Below are 23,210 nucleotides of genomic sequence, written 5' to 3' on the forward strand. Positions count from 1 at the left end.
ATGTGGTTTTCAGAATAGAAGTGGCATTGACTTTGTGTAATGTAGGAGATAAAACACTACAGTGGAAGGTCAGGTAGGAGTGAAAAAAGTAGGAATATTTTAAGAAAGCTCCACCTTATTTTTTTAGTTTTGACAAATAGGAATGATGAGTGACTGTTAATTATATGAGGCTTAGAATTCAAACTCCATGAATTTATAACGTAAGGTAATAGTGCAGTAGTGTATGAAGTGTTCTAGGATCTGTATTGCTATTACTTGAACTTGCATCGTTTTGAAAAAGATAATGGAGTTAGTATTTAGAATTGCTTTTTCATAGTTAATTTTACTGTGTTTTGAGGAGGAGGTACAGGATTATAAATCATTATTATGAAACTATATATAAACTTAGGTGTTGCATGTGGTCGGACTCAGTTGGCAAAGTTTTTACTCCAGCAGTTACTGCTTAAAAATTGAGGTGTCCCTCTTCTAGATATAATCATTACCTGAGCTTTTTAATGCTTTTAAATATCTTCCAGTTTTCTTCATTGCCTCCAGTTCGTGTGGTATTTGAAGTTACCATGGAAGGTAGCGCTCGGAAAGTGATAACAGTGCGCTCAGCCTTGATTGTGAAGAACAAGCTGGAAACACCAATGGAACTAAGACTAGATAGTCCTTCTGCTCCTGACAGTAAGCGTTGTATATTCCTTCCATACTATGGGGAATCTTTAGCTTCCTCCCCAAGAAGATTCACCACTGTCTCTAATGATTGACAACAAAGTAGTCCTCCCTGGAGGGAAAATGGGTAATGTTAAGATGAAAATGATCAGCAAGGTAAGCTAGAGAACCCAGTAGGATTTTTGCTTATTGTTCAGGAAAACAGGGAAAGCTGAAACTCTGCAAGGACTGAATCTTATTCCTGTAGGTAGCAACTTGTACCTTTTAGCAGTAGTCTAGAAAGTTTCAGGTGTTAGTTGCAAAGGTGCGGTCTAGAAATGTAGTGATATGCTGGTAACGTACCCAAAATGTAGTGAGTGAGATCTTTTTGAAATAAGTATTTTCACTAAAGCATCCAAGGAAAAAGAATTTGAATTTCAGCAAGTTTTTAGTCTTTCGCCAGTTTCAGATTTACACACCTAAATTTGTCTGCTGCCAGATTGTTAGTAGGATTTAAATCAACAGGTTGGTGTTTGAAACATACATTAGTAGCTAGTATTTTATGTTAAAACAAAACATGTTTCTTCATAATTTGAGAGTTAGTATTTGAAAATTTTACGCTTTTCAGTAAAGGGGCCTGTTTTGATATAAGTATTTTCTTCTCTGGTTGCAGAACCTGTAGTTCTTCCAGCAGTTATGCCAGGAGATTCCTTTGCTATTCCATTACATCTTACATCTTGGCGTTTGCAAGCCAGGCCAAAAGGAATGGGAGTCTTTTTCTGTAAGGCTCCAATTCATTGGACTAATGTTCAGAAGACAGCAGAAGTATGCAGCAGCAAGCGAGAGTGTCATTCAATGGAGTCTGAAAATAGCCGATTTTTTAGGTAATTAAAAACCTAATTATTTTTCTGTAAGCTGTGTTATCTTCTGGTAAATGAAATACTGTGAAAGTAAGTAACAGGAAAGAAAATACTGAGAGATGAAAGCTTTTGCAGTTTAATAGGATATTTTGTTTGGCTTGTTGGATAATGAGAAAGCATTGAAGCATAACTGCAATATTTCTGCAGGGCTCCTTGAAGCCCCTTTGACAGTGTCTGTTAGCAAATGTCTGAGAATACAAAGTAAGCACACTATTAATGTTTATTGTGAAAAAGAAAAGGTTAGATAATAGAACGTGGACTTAAGTTAAATTATCTCCTCTGTCTCACTGAGAATAATGAGTGGTTTACCATAGTGTGTTCACAAATACTCATTCCCTGAATGTCCTGTACTCTGTTCTAAGCCCCAAAATGTTGCTACATAGTGAGGACTTAATGGAATTTTGTAGTTATCTGATATGATGGATTTAGGGATGCTCTCAATTTATGAAATACTAGAGTAGAGATTATGGAAGTTGTTTCAGGAAATGACCTTTGCATACTATATAGTTACCACTGTCTGTCGGTTCTGTAGTTTGCCGCTTAATATGCAGGTTTTGAATGTATCAGAGGGAGGAAAATTAACAAATTATTTAAAATGAAGGTTTATGTACTCAATTTTTTACCTTAACTAATGAAAAACTGAAGTATCTTGTGACCAAAGCAAGGATACATCTACTGGGAAGAAGGACACATTCAGCATTTAAGTTTAAGAACACAATTATAGTTTAATAGTTAAAACCTCTTTTTAGTAATAGTTGATAACATGTTTCTGCAAGTTTATGGAAGTTGGTTTTAAAGTTGGTAAACTGTAAAAGTAATTTTATGTTAGGTCTCTGAACAGATGAGGGTTTTTTGAGTGATTAAATTAACTCTGATTAAAATCAGGAAACTCCTGTTGTCTTTATAGTAGGTATAAATACAAAATACCTTATAATCAAACTCCAAAGTGATTATATGGAGAACAATTCTAAATGCTGTTTTTGCTATCAGTCCTGAAGTTACCGCATGTTGTGGGATTTAGTGCAATACACAAAGTCAGGGTTCAATTATTCCATCAAGTTCATTGACTTCTTCTCACATACGTTGCCTTCACAGGTTTTGTGTGGCTATAAAGAAAGAAAATTACCCGGATTACATGCCTTCCAACATATTTTCTGACAGTGCTAAACAGATTTTCAGACAGCCTGGGCATACTATTTATCTATTGCCAACGGTGGTAATCTGTAACTTGCTACCCTGTGAACTCGAGTTCTATGTTAAAGGAATGCCAATTAATGGGACCTTAAAACCTGGCAAAGAGGCAGCATTGCACACAGCTGATACATCTCAGAACATTGAGCTTGGTAAGGTTCTTTTTCAGATACCACTTTCTGATCCTCCTAGAGGAGTACCTCAATATAACTGTTTCTTGTACAAGGCACTATCATGCAAGAATGGAAAAAAGAAAAAATGGAAAGCATTTGTATGATTATTTCATTGGGTTGCAGGGCTTCTTATAGGTAATAACCACGTGCATGCATCCGAAAAAAAATACTAATCTTGCCATCATTCCCATCATTCAAGTCTGTCAGCTGTCTTGGTCTGTTCCTTATTCGTCTCTTTTCTCGTTTTCCCAAGAGTGGAAACAGTAGAAACTGGAGAGAACAGTGATAAAGAAGGGAATAAATCAAATAAGTTCCCAGCATTTTGGGTGGTTTTGCTGTTTTCTTTCTGACAGAAAAAGTTGGTGTTGAGAGTATGTATGGAATTATTCAACACTGGCTGGACTTCTGATGCCTAAGGTAGTAGTTAGCCCTAAGCAGTGTTCTTTACAGAATGTTTTTTGCTGCTTGTGACTCAAATTGAGGCATTTCTTCATGAGGTCTGAGGTTACTACACTGGGCAAATTTAAAAGTTAATCTGGATAAGCTATATGAAATATTCAGAAAGATAAGCCATATGAAACACCAACCTGTATGCTTATCAGAAACTAGTGTTTCTGTGTGGGTAATGTTTGGTTTTCATTTGTTTTCTTTTGTTTTTGTAGGGGTATTGCTAGAAAATTTCCCAATCTGCAAAGAGCTGTTGATTCCTCCTGGGACACAAAACTATATGGTACGGATGCGATTGTATGATGTCAACAAACGACTGCTAAATTTGACCATAAGGATTGTATGTCGTGCTGAAGGTTCTCTAAAAATACTAATTTCAGCACCATATTGGTTAATCAACAAAACAGGTAAGTTTACAGTATTTTTTTCATGGCTGTAACCATGAACTGGGAAATAAAGATTTCATGCAGTGTTTTGATTTGCTTTCTAGCCAAATAGGGCTTTTAAACACTACTTAAGGGAATTAAAGTTGCAGAAATTTTGTTATTAATTTTTTTTTTTTCAGTGCCAGCAGCTATTGTTTGATGAATTTTACAGCAGGTAACTTAGACATTTTAGTTGCTATATTGCAGATTTTCAAACATGAGCTATTGTACGTCTAAATAAATCATCATAGATCAGATAACTGTTAAAATTATGGTTTTCAAAGACTGAAATACCTTGAGACAGCAATAGGTCTAAATTGCAGTTATTCTATGCTAATATCCATTGGCGCTTTCAGAGCCACAAGAACTCCTTTTCTGCATGGACCAGATTCCGTGGCTCGTAGCTGTTAATAGGTCTAGCTGTTAAACAGGTTAGAGAATGAGAGGGAAAATGCATGCAGACTGATGGCTGATATTACAACTGAAATATTTTAGGTTGTTCCTTAATTTGAAGTAGTTTTTACCATTCTCATTTTAATTTGTGCAAAGGTAAAGTGTATTTTGACACTCCATTTTTTGTGTTTACTTAAAGGATTACCACTTATCTTCAGACAAGATAATGCCAAAACAGATGCTGCAGGTCAGTTTGAAGAGCACGAGCTTGCTAGAAGCCTCAGCCCACTTCTATTCTGTTATGCTGATAAAGAACAGCCAAACTTGTAAGTAACACCACAAGAAGAGGAGACAGGAGGAACCTTACAAAGTATGAAAGTAATTCACAGAGGATTGGGCGCGGATATATTAGTATGAATATCATGTAGGAAAAGTCAGTCCCTATTAAGATGATCTATTACGTTTTTAAGAAATAAGCATATTGGATCTTTAGACATTTCCTACTGAAAACTCCTTGGTTGGCTGATTCTGTTGCGTCTGCATGCTGCTTTGGTTTTGTGTGGTTTGAACTCATGCTTCTTTTGTAAGAAAATCAAGAACTTTTTTGATGAGACTTACCAAGTTGTGTAAATTAGTTTGTTACCACTAAAAACACTCCAAACCCCTAATCCTAAACTTTAAATGTTAATAGAGAAGCAGTAGCAGTCACTTAGTGGGAAGCAGGAATGCAGTAGAGCTGTTGTGTTTCTGATGTGAAACTTTCAGCTACTTTGGCATCACGGAGAGAACTTGCTTTTTCCATGAAAATAAGAAATAAGAACACGATTTGAAGTAAACTTATCTGAAATGTTCTGGGATTTTTGCTCAAATGATCAACAGTTAAATTTATCACAAAAATTTATTCCATATTACTTTTCTCGTTTTCTTTTTCGAAGAAAAAAGACACACAAATGTTGTGGTTAATCAGTCTGAACATTACCAAGCCTTTTACAAGAAATGGTCGCTGAATCTTGACCAATATGTTAAAAACGCTTATGGCAGAAAAGCAGAATGAATTACTCAGAAAATGTATCATGGCTTCCAATGCTTTTATGTTAAAACACAGGTGTTCTTTGTGTGCCTGGGTATGTGTTTGATCATCAGCATTGTGTTGATACCTGATCCTTCATTTAAATGAGTAAATCTTTGTGTTCTTTTCTTACCCTTAGTTGTACGATGCGGGTTGGAAAAGGAATCCATCCTGAAGGTATGCCTGGCTGGTGCCAGGGTTTCTCCCTGGATGGTGGTAGTGGTGTCAGAGCCCTTAAAGTGATCCAACATGGAAACCGGCCAGGCCTCATTTATAACATTGGTATGTGTTGATAGGAACATTTGAGAAATACTGTAGAGCTTCGTAAGACATGATGTCAGTGACAGCAGAAACAGAACAATTACAGCAGGGAAACATATGTTGTTAAAGGCTTTTTGAGGGTTCGGAGAAAATTATTAAACAAAAATTACTATTCTAAGTATTTTTACATTTTTATTTTGAGTTTCATTAGCTTAAAAACCAGTTTTCAGTTATTTCTATTTTTTATATTTCATCATTGAGCATTTAATAACTGCATTTACAAACTGTTCTTTCTGTGTCTTTATTCCCCTTGTATGTTACTTCTAAGTACATTTGAAATCCCACTGCATTACTGTGTGTGATTATTTTGAGTGTCTATATACTGTAACCGTTAAGCTGTGTGCTGCTTCTGTAGTTTTTGCTTTGTGGTGCCTCTGTAGGTTGATGTGGAGGAGTGCAGCTTCTGTCTTCTTGTGCTCCTAGTGTACATAAAGTACAATTTCCTTGGAAGCTTTTAGTTTTTAATTAAACGACAGGATAGATTTTCAGAGTTTGGAAGTTACTCCACAGTGATTTGTGAGGAATTTTTCATATGTTTAAAAGTGGAATAATTACTTGCATGGATTTACTTGTGATTGGAAATAGTTTTTTTTTTTTTATCTTCAGTGCTTGCGATCTCTAAATAGTACTTGAGAAACAGAGGGTGACAGATGGCATAATTTTATGTTTACAGTTTAAAATAACATTCAAAGTATGGCTGTGGTATGGCAGAAACAGTGCATCTCAGGGACCCAAGAAAAAAAACTTTTGTTAGTGAAATATATTGTGGCAGATGTCTTCTGTTTTCTCTTGTAAATAATAGCTTTATTTTTAACTTGTTTTTATTACTAGGTATTGATGTTAAAAAAGGCAGAGGCCGTTATATTGATACGTGCATGGTAACATTTGCACCCCGTTACCTATTAGATAATAAATCAACCTACAAGCTTGCCTTTGTTCAGCGGGAATTTGCCAGAGGTCGGGTAAGATGCTTCGTTTTTTTTACTTGTTATTACAATACCTGTAGTTAGTCACAGCATCTTCTAACCAAAAAGAACACAAACATTATACTTGAAGGTATTGTTGGCTGGTTATGAGGATCTTTCTCATTATTCTAATACCAGCATCCACCTAACAGAATAATTGCTGTGTTCGTATGAGAGGTATATAGATTAATACTGCATTTTTTAATACCTATAGGATATGTATTTACCAATTTCTATTACTAGGGAACATCCAATCCTGATGGCTATATCTCCACACTTCCTGGTTCCAGCGTCGTGTTCCACTGGCCACGTAACGATTATGATCAACTATTGTGTGTGAGACTAATGGATGTCCCAAACTGCATTTGGTCTGGGGGCTTTGAGGTCAACAAAAATAACTCGTTCCATATTAATATGAGGTAGCTATTATATCTAAATCTTCTGTAGCATGCTTCCATTTTTGATAGAAGCAGCTGTTTAACACTTACGACTCCGGGTGACACAGATCAGAAGCCTACCTCTCTTGCACTTGTTTGTTCTTTTTCAGGGACACCCTGGGAAAATGTTACTTCTTAAGAGTAGAAATTACTCTTCAAGGAGCCACGTACCGCATTGCATTCAGTGACACAGATCAGTTACCACCACCTTTCCGCATAGACAATTTTTCCAAGGTAAAAGAGCAAAAAATCATATTTTTTTCTTTTATTTTTTGTTAAAAAAGAAAAGTATGAGTTCTTTTATATTTGTTAGAAGCAGGAGCTGACTAGCTTGTGTAATGAAATAAAATGAAAGTATGTGTAGCAAGAGGTATTTCTATATAATAATTGTAATTTTCTGAAGTTTTAGTAAAACTTGGTAGTACTCAACTACTTCATCTTGTTCAAATGATGGTGCTAACATTGTGGCTTTTGTGAATTGAAAGGAAGAGCATTATTACTGATGAGAAAATCGTGTTAGGGTGTTAGTTTGTAATCTGTTCTGTGTTATTTTCAGCACTTGAATAACCTGTAAAAAGAATTTGGGCTACTTCTGCCACTTCCTTTCTCTGTGTCTTTGGGTTTCCATGTCAGTGATTATAAAAATCAGAGAATTTACTTTGCATATTTTACAGTAACTTACTGACTTGTGATCAGACCAGCTGACAGAGCTCTTGATACTTACTGGTTCTTGTTCTGGATTTTGGTACTGAACTGTTAAATAAAGCTGGGCAAGTCTCCAAATTTTGATTAGGAGAGTTTGAGATACTGCTGTGGGACTAAAAACATTTTGAACCACGGATGACAGATAAAAGTAAAGATGACATTTCTCATCCTTTTGAGACTGTCTTTAATTGAGACCTGAATGGAAGAAAATGCATATGAAACCATTTGGGTGGGAGGGAAGGAAGTGAGCTGAACATGTTTCAGTGATCAACTCCTGAAAAATTAACAAATGATAGCAAAAAAATCTGTCCGATCAACAATTTCTCTGTGAAACCAAATCTTGTTTTGTAACTGTTACAGGTCCCAATTGTTTTTAATCAGCATGGTGTTGTCGAGCCAAGGCTGTACACTGAAGTGAAGCCCATGACCTCCCTGGATTATGCATGGGATGAACCTATTCTACCACCTTTTATAATGCTGACAGTTAAAGGAGCAGGCTCCTCAGAAATCGTCTGTAGCATGAATGACTTCCAAGATAGCAAGCAGCTTTACTATGAAAATTTCATTTATATTGCTGCCACATACACTTTCTCAGGGTAATTCTTTATATATTAGATGAAAATACTTTGTATAGTCATGGTGTTCTTTAGGCTTTACATTAATATTCTCTCAATGGTTGCCATTTGAAAGTTTTTCAAATGCAGCTAAACTTTTGTCAACCTTGTAGCTAGCAGAAGAAATACCAAAATTCAGAAGTTGAGTCTGGCAGTCGGTAAGCTGTGTATCCTACCTCATTTGGTCATGGTAACTTACCTTTATAGGTGCAGCTTGCCATTGTTTATTTTATCACGTAGTGAGAAAGATTTCGATTGTGCCATCTGCTGTGACCCCACTGTCTGATCATAGAAGAGCAGGGATGTTTAGGGTCATGTCTGGGGGCTTAATTTCATTTGGTGTATAAAGAACACTTGATTACAGGACATACCTATTTATGACATGCCTATGAATTTTAAACTTGTACTAGTTTATATGCTATTGAAAACAGCTATGGGAGATTGAAAATGCTTTGTTGCTTTCCTCATTAGAAAGTTTTCTTGGGAATTCTTCTGCTTTGCCTGTGAAGTTCCTAGTCACAGTGAGAAATCGAAGTCCCTTTTAAGAATGTACCCAAATTGACAGCTTACACTGGTAACTCCAAAAATAACAAGAGGAGAAAAAACCCAACATAAATTATTGTTTGATTGGCTATATTGGAAGTATAAGCTTCCCTGATTGGACTTTGGTACAGATCTAATTTATTCTACAGAAGAAGCAGCTACTCTGAATAAACATGATGATGTTTTCTTGGTGTTCTAGTTTACAGGAGCCAAGTGTAAGACCTGTTGCTTCGAATAAGGATGCTGCGTATGCAGAGCTTGTCCTTGATGTTTCTCCAAAGACTCAACGAGTTGTCCTGAAAAAGAAGGTACCAAGACACATTTGATTTTATTAAAATGCTGTTGCTATGTGCTGAGGTAAAATCATATGCTGGGAGAAGGAAAAAATAAAAACATTTTTATGGTAACTTTTAAAGAGTGGAGACAGACTCCATTGAAAGCGACAGGTTATTGCAATTCAGGTTGCTTGAATTATGGTGGTGCTTCCATTTAAGACTTTTATGGGGGTAAGGGTGACAGAAAAGGGAATTGGAGTAAAAGTAGTAGTAACGAACATTGTAAATGCCTCTAAGACAACCAAGTGTGGTAATTGTATATTGGATGTTCTAATGAAGTTACAAGGTAGGGCCTGCTTCCTTTTTGATTGCATTGTAAGCTAAGTCTTCTATTTCTGGACCTCTTAAGAAATAGAAACTGTACTTAAATATTGCTGAGATGAAAAATAGCTTGTAAATACAGCTCTCATCTAACAGTGCTAATGTAGCATGCTTATTCATTGAATACAGAGTTGAATTAGAAGTTTTTTATACAAACTAGTTCCTAATTCCAGTTCAGGGCTCTGAAGTTAAATCTATACAAGTCATTCCAAGAATTATAATTCAAAGCATCTGATAGCAAAATGGAACAGAAATACTTGCTCTGTACTGTTGTGTTCATTTAAATGTTGAGGTTTTATGCAACAGGAGCCAGGAAAACGATCCCAGCTTTGGAGAATGACGGGCACAGGAATGCTTTGTCATGAAGGTTCTTCAGTTCCTCATAACCCCCATAAACCTTCTCCTCGGTCTGTGGACTCTTGCATGATTTTAGATATTGCAGGCCTGGCAGCTGTCACAGATAACAGGTATTGCAAATACAATTTCTCAGGAAACTGATTATAACCATGTCTTTGAAAGCATACTTAACATGATATTCTCTGCATAAGAAAATAAGTTATTCCGAAGGCATGTGGAAGAGCTAGATTTTATCTGTCTTTGTGAACAGACCTCATGATCACTTTTGTGACTTGGAAATATTTTTAAAAGCATGGCTAGTGTATTTTCAGCAGCAGATTGTTAAAAGAGCATTTCAGAAGTAAGATTAGGAGAATGAGCTTGAACAAAATTAGAGTAAGTGTTCGCCATTAATACATCTCCAGAGTAAAACTGACAAGTTCTAATCCTCTAAGTACTGGGTGGCATGCTTTTGCTGCAGGTATGAGCCCCTGATGTTGAGAAAGCCTGATCGACGGCGCAGTACTACGCAGACATGGAGTTTTCGTGACGGAAAGCTGACCTGTGGTATTCACGGACTTGTTGTCCAGGTCAGTAGTGATTATATGTTGAACTTGTTTTGACTGTTGCTGATACAGATGACAAAGTCATTTAGGCTTAGTATTGAAGTGAACAAAAAAGCTTTGAGGCCAAAGTTCAGAATACAGAGGAAACCAGACTTGCACAAACAGCTTGTGTGGCTTAAATTCATGTTTGAATATTCTTATCAATTTCAAATAATGAGGCATCTTGCACTATTAATTTGAAAGTAAATAATTAGAAAATTAATAGGACATCATCGTTGAAAATGAAGAGTGTAGTGATAAATAGAGCCTTGATATTCTCACACATGCCAAATGTGAAAATGCTGCAGGTTGTGTCAATTAACGTCACTTATGAAAGTCAAGATTTGTGTATAACCAAGCACTTCTCAGAATCATGTTGCTAACATTTTAGTAATAAGAATTTTAAAAGCAGTTTGAACTGTTTGCTCTTTCTTTGTGTTCCAGGAAACTCTGACTTGCAGACAGCTAACACTTGCAAACTATTTGATAATTCTGCCTGCTGATGGTAGAATTTGTAAGCACAGAAACCTGGATTGCTTTTACAAATTCTAGAACTAAACATCAAAAGAATTTTGATGCTCTTTTTTGTTTATTTTTAAGTGTTTCAACCACATTTATCCATTGCTTACAAACAAATTTCAGTGTTACCCTGCATATTGTTGAAATAGCAAGTATGTTTGTAATAAATAATGTTGTTATTTCTAATGTTTTATTTTCAAAAAAATAAATTGTGCTAGCTATGTCAATGGAAAACAACGTCAATTCAGTGGAAAAAGTACTGTCATAGGGAATATGTCAGCTCTGTGATGAAAGGGAGTCTTTTATGAGCACAATAAATCTGGAATGGATCTGTAAGGTACAAACTGATAACATCACTTTGAAAATCCTGCAGATAGGATACTATCATGTTCTGTTGGGGATATCGCCCCCTTCTGCCCCCTTTCTTTTCTTGTTTCTAAATTCCTTGTAATTTGTTGGGGTTTTGTTTGGGTTTTTTTCCCCCCCAAAATGTGTGCTTCGGTTATTTCTTCATTTTAAAACAGGACAGGAATGACAGAAAACAAGCATCTCAGTCATTTTGCTCACTCTATAATAGCAGGACAGTATGTATGTCATCTGTGAAACTAGAAATACTCTGCCAAAACCGATTTTGAAGTTTCAGATGCTTGTTCTGATGTAAGCAAAGAAGAAAAAGTATGGAAAATACTCCTAAAGCTTCACAATAACCTTTTAAGACTGTATTTGTAGTTCTGGTCTGATTAATTTTAAAGGAATGTAGTAGCCATAAGAGAGGACTCCAGCAGCAATGTAGTGTTCCTTTGCCACCTTTGATGCTATGTTTCAATTCTAATACCAAAAAACAGATCTAGAGAAGAATATTTGACTTAGTCCCATGATGTTGCATTGATCATTTTGTGATCAGATTACTGTAGCTTAGTAACTTACTACTTGTCACTTTGAAGCAGCCAAAAAAGCCCTGCATTGCTGTTTGAAGATGTTGGCTCAGTAAGGATTCACATTCTCATCTGCAGATCCAGAATTGATCTTTTAGAAAGCTTTCTATCATTTTGAAAATATTTTCAGGAAGGACTTCCCGTGTTTGATCATGATAATGATAGCTTCAGTTTCTGAACATCCAGTGGGAATACTTTAATAATTAATCTTGGCTGTTTCTTTTAGCTGCCAAGCTGGTTAAACATGAGTTACCAGAAGCTTTAGTAATACCAAGTAAAATGCTGCTGGAGTACTTTTCTTTTAGTTCTGAAGAGTAAGGAGAGGAAAGTAAAATACACTTTTAAATTAATGCATGTAAACAGTTATCTGAAGCCTTTACCTATCAATTTTTTTTTCCTTACTCTTCTTTCTTTCTCCAGGCAAAGGGAGGAATACTAGGTCTTCATGATGGAGCAGAAGTTGTTCTTGGTCCTGATACTTCACTTGAACTTTTGGGGCCAGTTCCACCTGAGCAGCAGTTCATAAACCAAAAGATGAGGCCTGGATCAGGAGTACTAGCTGTTAGAGTCATCCCAGATGGGCCAACTAGAGTTCTGCAGGTGAAAGTCCTTCATTAACTAGAATCTAGTTTCATTATTTGCTTGTACTTGAAACACCTTTTTCTATATTGCATCTCTAAATTCTTACAAAAAGTTACCTTTATAATGATATGCAAGCGGAGGGGAATATCATAAAACAGAAATAGTTAGAACAAAAGTTTTCATTGTATTTATTTTTTAAAAAAGATAATTTTATAAGGTAGGACAATGTAGCTGTTATTTATAAATAGGAAAGTGATCATTGTAGTAATGTATTTGTTTATCAGATAACGGATTTTAACCAACGTAGAAATGATCGTTTATCCAGTGAAGGAGATGAACTTCCAGTTACGGAACAAGATCTACGCAAGTTAAAAAATCCAGATACAGAGCAGGAATTAGAAGTAAGATATTGTAACTAGTATCTGTCTCTTATTTATCATTTTCCTTTCTAGATTTTGGGAGGGGGGCTGGGGAAGTTGGTCATTAACTTTTCCCTATGATGACCTCTTGTTATGAACTTGTAGATTTTCCTGTTAAAACTCCTCATTCTTAGCAGTTGGGTTTATATGTCTTAACACCTCTTTATTCGAAGACTAATTGTTAATGAGCGGTTCAGCCTCTCTGGAGATGAGTCTAGAAAAAATAACTTCTTTGCAGAAGTATATATTCAGTATCACGCGTTTTTTCAGTGTTGGTTTGTTAGTAGTGGGGGTTTTTTCCTCCTTCAAATATTTTTTTTCTCAGGTGCTTGTAAAACTGGAAGGTGGAATAGGATTGTCTTTGGTCAACAAAGTTCCTGAAGAGCTAATATTTGCAAGCCTCACAAGAATTAATATCCACTACACACAACTGTCGACAAGTCAGGTGCTAGAGCTCAGTGTGCAAGACATACAGGTATTTGCCATTTTGAAAAAAATTTGTTCATGGGTCTCTTGCAGTTTTTGTTGTCATAATAGGTTTGAAAAAGGTTTAGAGCTGTTACTGAGATTTCAATTCCTAAATATCATAGAAGTTTTGATTAGCATCAGTGTTTCCTTTTCATTGTTCTCTGCTTAGTAATAGTTGATACAATTATATATTTATGCCGTTGATTTCTGTTAGGCAAGTTAGAATCTTTTTTATTTTGTAAACAGGTCAGATTAAGATTTTTCTCCCTTCCTAGTTCTTGGTTCTTTGTCATTACGTAATGAAAAAGCAGCCATTGAAAGCAGGAGTCCTAATGCTGGTAGTACCGCAGTATATGTTTTTGACTTTGCAGAGTTTTGCCTTAACCTTTGTTTTCAGTTCAGTCTTTGAAATTCAGAAGTTAACAGTTTTTACAGTCTTCAGTTTTTTATTCTACTACTAAGTTCCTCTAAATTATTAGAATTCTGATCCCAATGTGTAAGATTTCCTTGGAAGGGGAATTGTGGATACCGATGTAGATTACGGGAGATAAATGGATACTTAGAGGCATCAATCAAATGCAGTAGATTAACTCTGCTGTTGTTTAGTATTTTTGGCTATGTTTTTTGAAAAAAGAAAAAAAAACACAGAGAACATAGCAATATTGTTCTAGGTTTTTTTGTTGGTAGCTATAACCGCTTTTTTAAGTGGAGGACACTTGTATTTTTTTGGTATGATCTCAGTGGTGATCAATAACCAAGTATATTCAGTATCTCCCTGGCTCAAGGACCATGTACTTCTGACAGCTTTTAAGTCCTCAGTTAAAGAGGATCAGTTATGCTGTTTATTGTCACATACTGAGATTTTGTTGTCTGTCTTGTCCACTCTGTAGGTGGACAACCAGCTTATTGGCACCACACAGCCATTTATGCTCTTTCTGACGCCTAAGATGAGTGAAAACGAACCTGTGGAGACTGGTCCTGCTGTGCAAGTAAATGCAATGAAATTTCCCAGTAAAAACGCACTGACTGATATATACAAGGTAAACTGCAATGTTTTGATTGTGCCATGCATATATTAATCTGTTCAAATGACCTTTCCTGTTCCTAATTTTTACTAGTAATCTGAATTCAGATTACTGTTCCTAATTTTTACTAGTAATCTGTATTTCACTAACGAGTGAAATACTCTTTGTTGAATTAATACTTAGGCTTAAAGGATGCTATATCCACCTTCGCATGTTCATAGTGTTTAAAGCTACAGTACAGTGATGAACAGGATAATAAATATGTGTAAAAATACAACAAATTAGGCCAGATCCCTGTTTGTTTGTGTCTGTGGCCTTGCTTCTCAATCCAGTTATTCTCCCCTCAGAATTGATGGGTACCATTGTAGCATGGTGAACCAGCAAATCTATGCTATCCTTCTCACGAGTTGTGTACAAGGTTATTACTTCTCTCTGATAAGCTGTTATCTTGCAGGACATACCTTGTTCTGTGTACTGCCGCTGTTTGGAAATGTTGTTTGGAAATTTATCCACCAACTGTGGTATGCATTGTGAGGGCAAAACTGAGCTGGTTATCAAGACCTATTTTCTCACTTGGAATCTTCACCCTTGTATTCTGATGCTGTTTTTCAAAACAGCCGATTTCGGTGTTGGAAAACAGCTAAACATCAGATTCTGAAGTGTTAGTATTAGGTAATGAAGCACAACACCTTCCAAAAAAATTGAAACAGTCATCACTAGTTGTCGATAACTTTAAGTGAAGAAAACTACCGAAGACATTTTGAAGGTAGGAATCTTACTACAGATCCATTCCAGTGAAAATATTCTGTTGAAATAGAACTCATTGTCCTATTTAATGGCTTACATGGATTATATTTTAGGTGTTAATACTGTAAACTGAGACTTGCTTATCTTTGTAGCATCTGATGATCACTGCTCGAAAGTTCACAGTTCAAATTGAGGAGAAGCTACTTCTGAAGCTATTGAGTTTCTTTGGCTATGATCAGTCTGAATCAGGTATAGTATAAAATTACAAAGATCAGTTTTACAGTGTACAGAGGTATTATGATCGTTGCATATGAAGTAAGTTCAAATGCCTAGCAAACTTAGCTGCTTGGAAGCTTCTACTGTTGAACAGAAAGCTGGAAAGCTGATGTCTCAATGGCACTTATAAAGCTGTTCATGTATACTGTGCTTGTTACAGTATTCAGGTAATGACCCATGTAACATGCTGTTGTCCAGTACATGGTGGCTGAGCTGAGCCTCTATGGGAAGGAGTTTAGTAATCATCTTAAGTTCCTGTATCTGGATTGATCTAAATTGGGATAAAAGAAATTGTGTTTTTAATTTAGCAAACCACTTTGTTTAGTACTGTTTGTTTATTTAAAGCCAAGGCAGAAATGGGATGTCTGTTCATTTGTTCCTTGGGCAGTTCCTCTTGCTTAACTGAAGGAAAACTTTGGCTGTCTGACCTTTTAGTTGTGACATCCATACCCCTGGCTTTAATCGTAATGTAAGTTTTCTTCATTCAGTGAGGCAAGACAGAGCTATTGAGTCTTCTAATCTCATAGATGTTGTTCTAATCCTTCTATTGTAGGGTTTATCTGTACTTCAGAAACTTTCTGAAATGTCTGTTTTGGAGTGGCAGTTGAAAAAGTCATTTTTATTATGCAGTAAAGTGTGTAGGGTTATATAATAAAATAACTTGCAGGAAAAAAACTATTTTTGGCATGATTCCAAATGAGGGCAAACCTACCAATGATGCTCAAGAGTTCTGTGTCTTGCTAATCCACAGTATCTTGTGAATTGTCTCTGAAAAAACATGAGTATTACATTTCCTGGTTTCACAGAGGACTTAGACTTAGGTTTGTAGTGATGAGGAAGAAATAAAGATTTTGAGTTCTGCTCTTACACTGTTCGCTAATCTGTCCTTTGTTTTGGTTTACATTGATGCTTTTGCTGTTTTTTTGTTTCCTTATTTAATTGTATGCTCTTTGTAGTTTATCCACTGATGTTGATGATGTCATCCAAGATTCAGACAAAAATTATTGTCATTTACATTCAACATGTTTAATTGTTCAACCTGAGTTCATAAGACTTTGTCATCTTTCCTCTTTCCCCCTGCCTTCTCATACCATCAAGATGCTCTTACAAACAACATATGAACCTGTTAGTGTCAACCAAATTTGGCTCACTCTGTACATAAATTGATGTACTGAATGTCATCCATGTAGGCATTTTGTCCATTCTGTAGTGATAATTGGAAGGATTTGTCAGCTTTGCTTGCCTTGTACATTATACCGATAGTTGACCGTGTAAGGAATTATAAAGAAAGTAGAGAGAGACCATGACTACGCAGTAGGAAACATTGCATAGTTGTTTGTATCTCCTTGTTTCTATATGCTGACAAAGATAAATTAGAAGGGAGATTAAAAGCTCAAATAACTTAAACTGTGCACTTGGATGAGCTTTTTTTTTATCTAGCTATAAATACATTCAGGTTTTAGAGATGCAGGCAGGTCTGAAAAAAAATTCTCGAGCCTCAAAGGTCAACTTCATGTCACAAGGCATGAGTAATTTTGCTGGCTACATTAGCATTGCGCATACTTTTTATTTGTACTGAGAAACTATTAACTCTTCACAGAGTATGCATTCATAAACCCATATTTACTTACATATACTCTATTCTGATTCCTATGTTTTGTCTGGATGCAGAGGTTGAAAAGTATGATGAAAACCTCCATGAAAAGGTTGTTGAACAAGGTGGAGGACAAAAGCGATACTACTTTGAAAATCTGAAAATTAGCGTGCCTCAAATAAAGCTGAGTGTCTTCACTTCCAACAAGCTACCTTTGGATCTCAAGGTATGCCAATGCATTCACAGAGTATGCTTCCAAGTAAAGAGGTTCTATTGGAGGAAGAAAAGGGAACAGAAGCCTTAACTTATTACTGTTAATTTCTATTTACTCTTCCATTATGTAAGTTACAAATAATAGAAGTTCCAGTAACTTCTGTGATTTAATTTGCATAATTTCCAGTCTCTTCTGTAATATTCTTTCTTTTCTGTAATTTTGTTGAAGCACAGCCAACTTCACCTAGTAACTCACTACTTTACAAAGGTTCTTGGTTACGTTAATGGTAGTGTCAAGAGCTTAAATGGGGTGACCATCCTATGGGAGGGCTGAGGTAAGGGTTAAGAAAAGAAGTTACTCGACGTAAGGAGCAGAAATACAGGACAGCTCTGAGTGTTTTCATCCAAAAAATGTTATCTTACTGGAGTTGGAGGGTTTGCATGAGCACTGTGCATTTTGGTTCAATACTATAGTGAATTCAGATTGAGTATGAACTTAGGTGGAAAATCTGGTCCATTTCATGTGGTTAATAAATGTTTTGGCACAGTTGTTAAAGTGAACCAGGGATCCCAAATTATCGCAAGACAATAATCTCATCTAGTGTTCCCAACTTATGTGTGGGGACCTTCCTAGGTATAATAAAGTGGTAACGGTTAGCAATATTGTAGTTCCCTCTGAGCTAATACAACTGATTTCCTCCAACGTGGGCAGGTTGAAACAAAACCAACCAACCAAACGATTAAAAAATCCTCCCCACTGTGGAGGAACTGAGCTGCTGCCTGTTTGACTTGTGTGCTCAAAAAACAAAATTGAGACACTGACCAGGCTTTTTTGTGCCCTTGATATTATGGACATTAGGATGTGCAAGCTTTTAAAGAAGTTTAGTGGAATAAGCGTATAGAGTCCTACCAGAATATCATCAGTCATGCATTCTTGTATTGCTTTTACCACATCATTGTGCAAAGGAGGACAACTCAATAGCTAGCTGTAATATTCCTCACCATTCAACATCATCAGCAGTGTCTTGAATGTGTTTGCACTTTAGCTTCAACATGAAAATGCTTATCATCTGATTATCTCAAATTTAGAGAGAGAAAACAGTGTTAGTAGTGAGTGCCTTTAAGAAACTAGTAATGTGCACTGTTCTGTTTGGATTTCCTACCACCTTTGGTATATGATTGCATATGGATATATCTTGGCAGCTGCCAGCATTGTTCCCAAGAGAAAACTTGGTGTATACATTCCCCCCCCAATGATAACAGTTACTGGCTGTATTCTGTATGTGAACTTTCACAGAAAGAGTTCCATTCAGTTTTGTAGCACAGGAGAGTTCAGGGTAGGAGGGAGAGAGAAATCACAGTAGAGCCTTTGTAGAAGTTGTTCTAACTACCTTTAATGTTTCTGGCTTGGACATTGCTGTCTGGTAATTTGGTGTAGACAGATTATTTTTATTAGGTACCAGTATTAACAAAGTTGCCTTCTATAATATCTGATAGTTAAACAGGAAATTACTTCCTACCCAAGTGAATAATGAGGACTACTCTAGTTAGTCATCCATTTACTGAAAAAATAAATAGGTCCTTTCTTACTTGCAAACTTAAATCAGACCTGTAATTTACCTTAATTGCCTGCAGATGGCAGAAAAACTCACATTACTTACTACCAAGTGTGCTTAGTGATTAATGTAGAATGATATAGCAGGAGTATCAGGCTTCTTGCTTTCTTCACATTTTTCTGATGTTGGTGACTGTGCAGATGCCCTTATCAAGACCTGAAATAGAAGGGATCTCTTTCATAAAAGACTAGTTTTCTTGTAAAATTTTTCCAAAATTATTTTATTTATGTGTATGTATATAGAGATGTATAGCTTGTCCACCTTAAATATGTTTTTTTAATGTATAGATTGTACAGGTTACAGATGGCCCATGGGCTAATTACTGTCTTAGTTTTCTTCCTTGAAAATAATTGAAAAAGCTGGTTTAAAGAATTTCAGTACACCACATAACGTTAAGAAATGAGCCTCAGGCTTGCAGGAAATTATGTATGTTGTTCCAGCTCATCCTGACATTTAATCCCTTCATAAAACTTCAGCAGGGTGGAAAATACCCAGTTTTGTCCTCACTAAGTATGAAGGAAATTAATTTAGGGTTCAGTTTAATTGAACATTAGATCAATTATAGCAAAGTGCTAAGCATGAAATCTTAAACACATTTTGTTTTGAAATATTCCTATCAACTGTAGGAAACAGATTGCATTGGGGGGGTGTTTAATGACTATCTAGTTATTGAAGAAATGCAGTTCTAATAATTGATCATTGCTTACAAGTAAAAGGTTTATGGAGTGATTGCCCTCTGTATCAAAGCATCTACATGGCAGTGGCAAACTACTCTAGCCGCTTCAGATAATTTTGGTTTGTTACCCATTTAAAGATTTATTCATTTGGGTGCTGTGTATGACAAGTAGAGATGAAAATTAAAGTAGTAATATCTTTTATTTAATTAGGCATTGAAAAGTACGCTGGGATTTCCTCTAATCCGATTTGAAGATGCTGTGATTAATCTGGATCCTTTCACTAGGGTCCATCCATATGAAACTCAGGAGTTTATCATGAATGACATTCTGAAACACTTTCAAGAGGTAAGTGTCATACAGATTTTACCGTGGCAAAGGCTGAACTTCTCTTGATTGACAAGCTCTCTACTGAGGGTGCGGGAACTCTTTCTTGACTATTTACTTAAGCTTTAGTGCTGTATTGCTTCTTTGGTGTGTGGAGAAATAGCATCACGTGCTTCTAAGAATGCACTGAATTTTAAGATGAAAATATTGTTGATCTTACTGGTATTTCTGTGTTCATTTCTTCAGTAAAACTATCTGGTCTTGTATATGCTTTTGCTGTGGGTGGGACTTTTTTTTTTTTTTCCCCTTTTAATCAACCTTGCTGGTGTTAATGTGATCCATAAGTGATACTTCATTATTCCTGTTGATTTTACAGGAGCTGCTTAGTCAGGCAGCAAGGATTCTAGGTTCTGTGGATTTCCTTGGCAACCCTATGGGTCTTTTGAATGATGTTTCAGAAGGTGTTACTGGACTTATAAAATACGGCAATGTTGGTGGTCTCATAAGAAATGTCACACATGGAGTATCAAACTCTGCTGCGAAGGTAATTATTATGATATTGAAGTCTGCTAAAACAATAAACAAAAAATAGTTAGGAAACAAGTCAAATAGAATTATTGACCATCTCTAAATAGCTGTATGTCCTGTTTGTTTTGTAAAAATTGTGTTTGTAGTGTAGATTTTTTTTTTTTTTTAAATGCTTTATATATACACTGCAGGGATGCCAGAAACCCTGCAGGAGTCAATGAAAGCACTCAAGGCTTTATTATTGATATACGTATTTTTTGCAAATTGAATGCAGTAGTTAACCAAAGTGAGAACTAAAATGTTGCTCAAGTGTGGCATCATCTCCTATGTGCAAATGAACGAAGTTATATTATGTTATGTATAGAATTTATATAGAGAGAACACTAGAGAAATTTGGAGTATTTAAAGGTTTATTTAGTGTAACAGGAGCTGTTAACTTTTGTTTTTTAAAAGCTGATGTGAATGTCAATTATTATGCTAATGCTTGAGTTTGGGGGTTTTTTTTCTATGCCACATCGCACCAAACTAAGGAATTCCTGGATTGCTATGCATTTATCTCTAGTTTAATTCCAAAGTCTCTGCATGGTGAATGTTCTTTTGTTCTTCTGATAATGATTGAGAGAATTCAATTATATCAGTGTTATCAGTGAAAATAACTATCTTCAGTGCCTGAGAGAGGTATGATCTGACACAGCAGCCGAAAATAGGCAGTGGTTTTGATCATGGTCAATACTGTGCTTGATACTGAACAAACATATGTTTGTTTGGATAAAAAAAATCATGAAATATTCTCATTACGTACACAGTGTGTCAACATGTACTGTGAATTAACTTTGTGATCATGGGTAGAGTTGGAATAATCCTTTCTCCACCCTAAGAAGGAGGCACCTAAGGACGTGTTGTTAAAATTTGGTTTTGTGAAAATTCTTCACTTCCTATTATTTTTACTTTCCAAACTGGTAGGTTTGTCCATATGTATTATCATGGTTCATCCTTTCACAGCCTATTCCACTTATCTGTATACAAGGAAACCTACTTTTTTCCCCACATTAGTGGGAAAAGGTAATTCAGAAGATGAGAAAGGTGAAATGTAGAGCTTGCATAATTACAGATGGCTCAGGACTAAAGTTCTCAAACCTAGTTAAACTGCCATAGAGATCCCCAGTCCATCACCGTGCATAGTTGTGAGCATATCTAACCCAGATAGTTGAACCATGAGGAAAGGTGACATCCACCTTCTATATCATAATTATCTTGTGGCCAGCATTAGCCCATTTGGGACAATTTCAAGCAATTCAGACAAAATACCATGTGTTGATATTCCTGTCTTCATCAGCGCTGCAAATACAAGCTTATCCAAGCAATCTGTAGAAGACTTACTGAGCTTCTGTAAGGCAGTATCCATCTGTGCAAATAAGTATTTTTGTCCATACTTTCTACTTGTGGTTCTAGTCTCTTGTGACCCATCCACTCCACCCAATAGAGTATGTTTCTTTAGAGTTTCCTTTCTATAAAGTGTTGTTTCCTCATTGCAGTCACATCTGCAGCAACAGTCTCATAAATCTTTCTTTAAAAGGCACGAGCCTTCCTACGTTTCCCACAAGGGCAAGGTCATTCTTTGAACTTTGGAGTCATTTGTAACCAAGGGTTTTGTGAAGGAAGATTTTCAAAGGCAGAAGGGCAGTTGGATGCTGAACTCCTTTCAAAATTCAACAGGAGCTGAGTGCCTGCTTCCCATTTATACCTTTGAAAATCACCCCATGTACTATTTATCTGTCTTCCCAGGTATTTTTTTTTCTTTCTCCTTGATATATCCGAAACGTCTGTGATGCAAGTCTCACACAGTTCCCTTTTAAAAACTTTTTATATGGATTATGTATTTGTCCTTTCAGAACAAGGAGAGAATTACATCTTTTAGGAAGGCTTAATAGTATGTTACGGAATTCCTTGATGAATCCTCTTTCCAAACGATGCATCTGAATTCTGCTACAGAGAAGATCACAGTAAAAAAGGCTCAAATAATCAGGATAAATTCTTCCCTATATGTTGCACTGCTTTTAGGCATCTAAATCTGCTAGAAAACTAAGTCAGGAGTGTCCATGTATATAAAAATATTACATTTCAAGTACAATTTGTGACACATTATGTACATGGTACTGTCTTTCTACTATCATGTATATGCCTTATGATTGTGTCTAGGATATGTGAAGTTTTGGTAGAGGAAAAAAAATGGTGGGGGTGGGAGGATTCCAATTACTCAAGAAAAACCTGACTGAAACAATAGATCATTTTCATCTTGCTAATGGTGCTCTCTGTAGGGAAAGTATTTTAAAGCATATTTTCACTGCATAACTCTTCACCTGATTCAGCTGTGCCATAGAGGTCCTCAGCTTTGCAGCTTATTCTGTGGAGCTGATAATCAATGCAGCTGAATACTAGATGAGCCTGTGTTCTGCATAGAAACTGATGGCTGGGAAAAATATCCATTTTGGTTGTTTTGAGTATGTGACTTTTAAAGCATCTTAAATAAAAATCTATCCTAGATTTTAAGATGAGTTAGCTTTTAAGGTGTGAGTAGATGGATAAGTGAACTTTAATACTATAATCATCACTTTAAAAGTAACACTGCTTGACTGAATTGAAAAGTAAGCTATTTGAGTTGTATCTGGTTTTGTCATTTTATTGCTTTTCTATTTTATAGTTCTGTTGATTATCCCTGTAATGGCTTTTCCATGCATTTCAGAACACGCAGTGGGTAATGCCTTCTTTCAAGTGGAGAGCTGCAGTGTATTTAAGTTGGCACAAAACCTTAGGTTAAATAAAGTTCACTACAGACAGTTTTGTAGTTTTTATC

At 36.0% G+C, this 23,210-nt stretch overlaps 1 protein-coding gene across 11 annotated transcripts in view; it reads left to right on the forward strand.

Moving 5' to 3' along the window:
* The window catches only part of VPS13D (vacuolar protein sorting 13 homolog D), a 110,206-nt gene that overhangs the window by 47,582 nt on the left and 39,414 nt on the right, over window positions 1–23,210 (forward strand). For 10 of the 11 annotated variants that reach the window (XM_075027444.1, XM_075027447.1, XM_075027445.1 and 7 more), the window contains 21 exons: window positions 516–666; window positions 1,307–1,517; window positions 2,649–2,896; window positions 3,580–3,771; window positions 4,382–4,508; window positions 5,391–5,533; window positions 6,404–6,534; window positions 6,781–6,956; window positions 7,085–7,208; window positions 8,040–8,275; window positions 9,036–9,144; window positions 9,799–9,959; window positions 10,310–10,418; window positions 12,308–12,487; window positions 12,754–12,870; window positions 13,214–13,363; window positions 14,247–14,396; window positions 15,281–15,377; window positions 17,076–17,224; window positions 19,715–19,849; window positions 20,205–20,372. In XM_075027444.1, coding sequence (XP_074883545.1) covers window positions 516–666; window positions 1,307–1,517; window positions 2,649–2,896; window positions 3,580–3,771; window positions 4,382–4,508; window positions 5,391–5,533; window positions 6,404–6,534; window positions 6,781–6,956; window positions 7,085–7,208; window positions 8,040–8,275; window positions 9,036–9,144; window positions 9,799–9,959; window positions 10,310–10,418; window positions 12,308–12,487; window positions 12,754–12,870; window positions 13,214–13,363; window positions 14,247–14,396; window positions 15,281–15,377; window positions 17,076–17,224; window positions 19,715–19,849; window positions 20,205–20,372 — 3,264 coding nt within the window. Of the gene's footprint in view, window positions 1–515; window positions 667–1,306; window positions 1,518–2,648; window positions 2,897–3,579; window positions 3,772–4,381; window positions 4,509–5,390; window positions 5,534–6,403; window positions 6,535–6,780; window positions 6,957–7,084; window positions 7,209–8,039; window positions 8,276–9,035; window positions 9,145–9,784; window positions 9,960–10,309; window positions 10,420–12,307; window positions 12,488–12,753; window positions 12,871–13,213; window positions 13,364–14,246; window positions 14,397–15,280; window positions 15,378–17,075; window positions 17,225–19,714; window positions 19,850–20,204; window positions 20,373–23,210 lie in introns of those variants that run through there. The other variant, XR_012650357.1, reaches the window with a different exon arrangement.

This window comes from Buteo buteo, chromosome 5, assembly GCF_964188355.1.
Source record: "Buteo buteo chromosome 5, bButBut1.hap1.1, whole genome shotgun sequence".
In the NCBI taxonomy this organism is placed as follows: domain Eukaryota; kingdom Metazoa; phylum Chordata; class Aves; order Accipitriformes; family Accipitridae; genus Buteo; species Buteo buteo.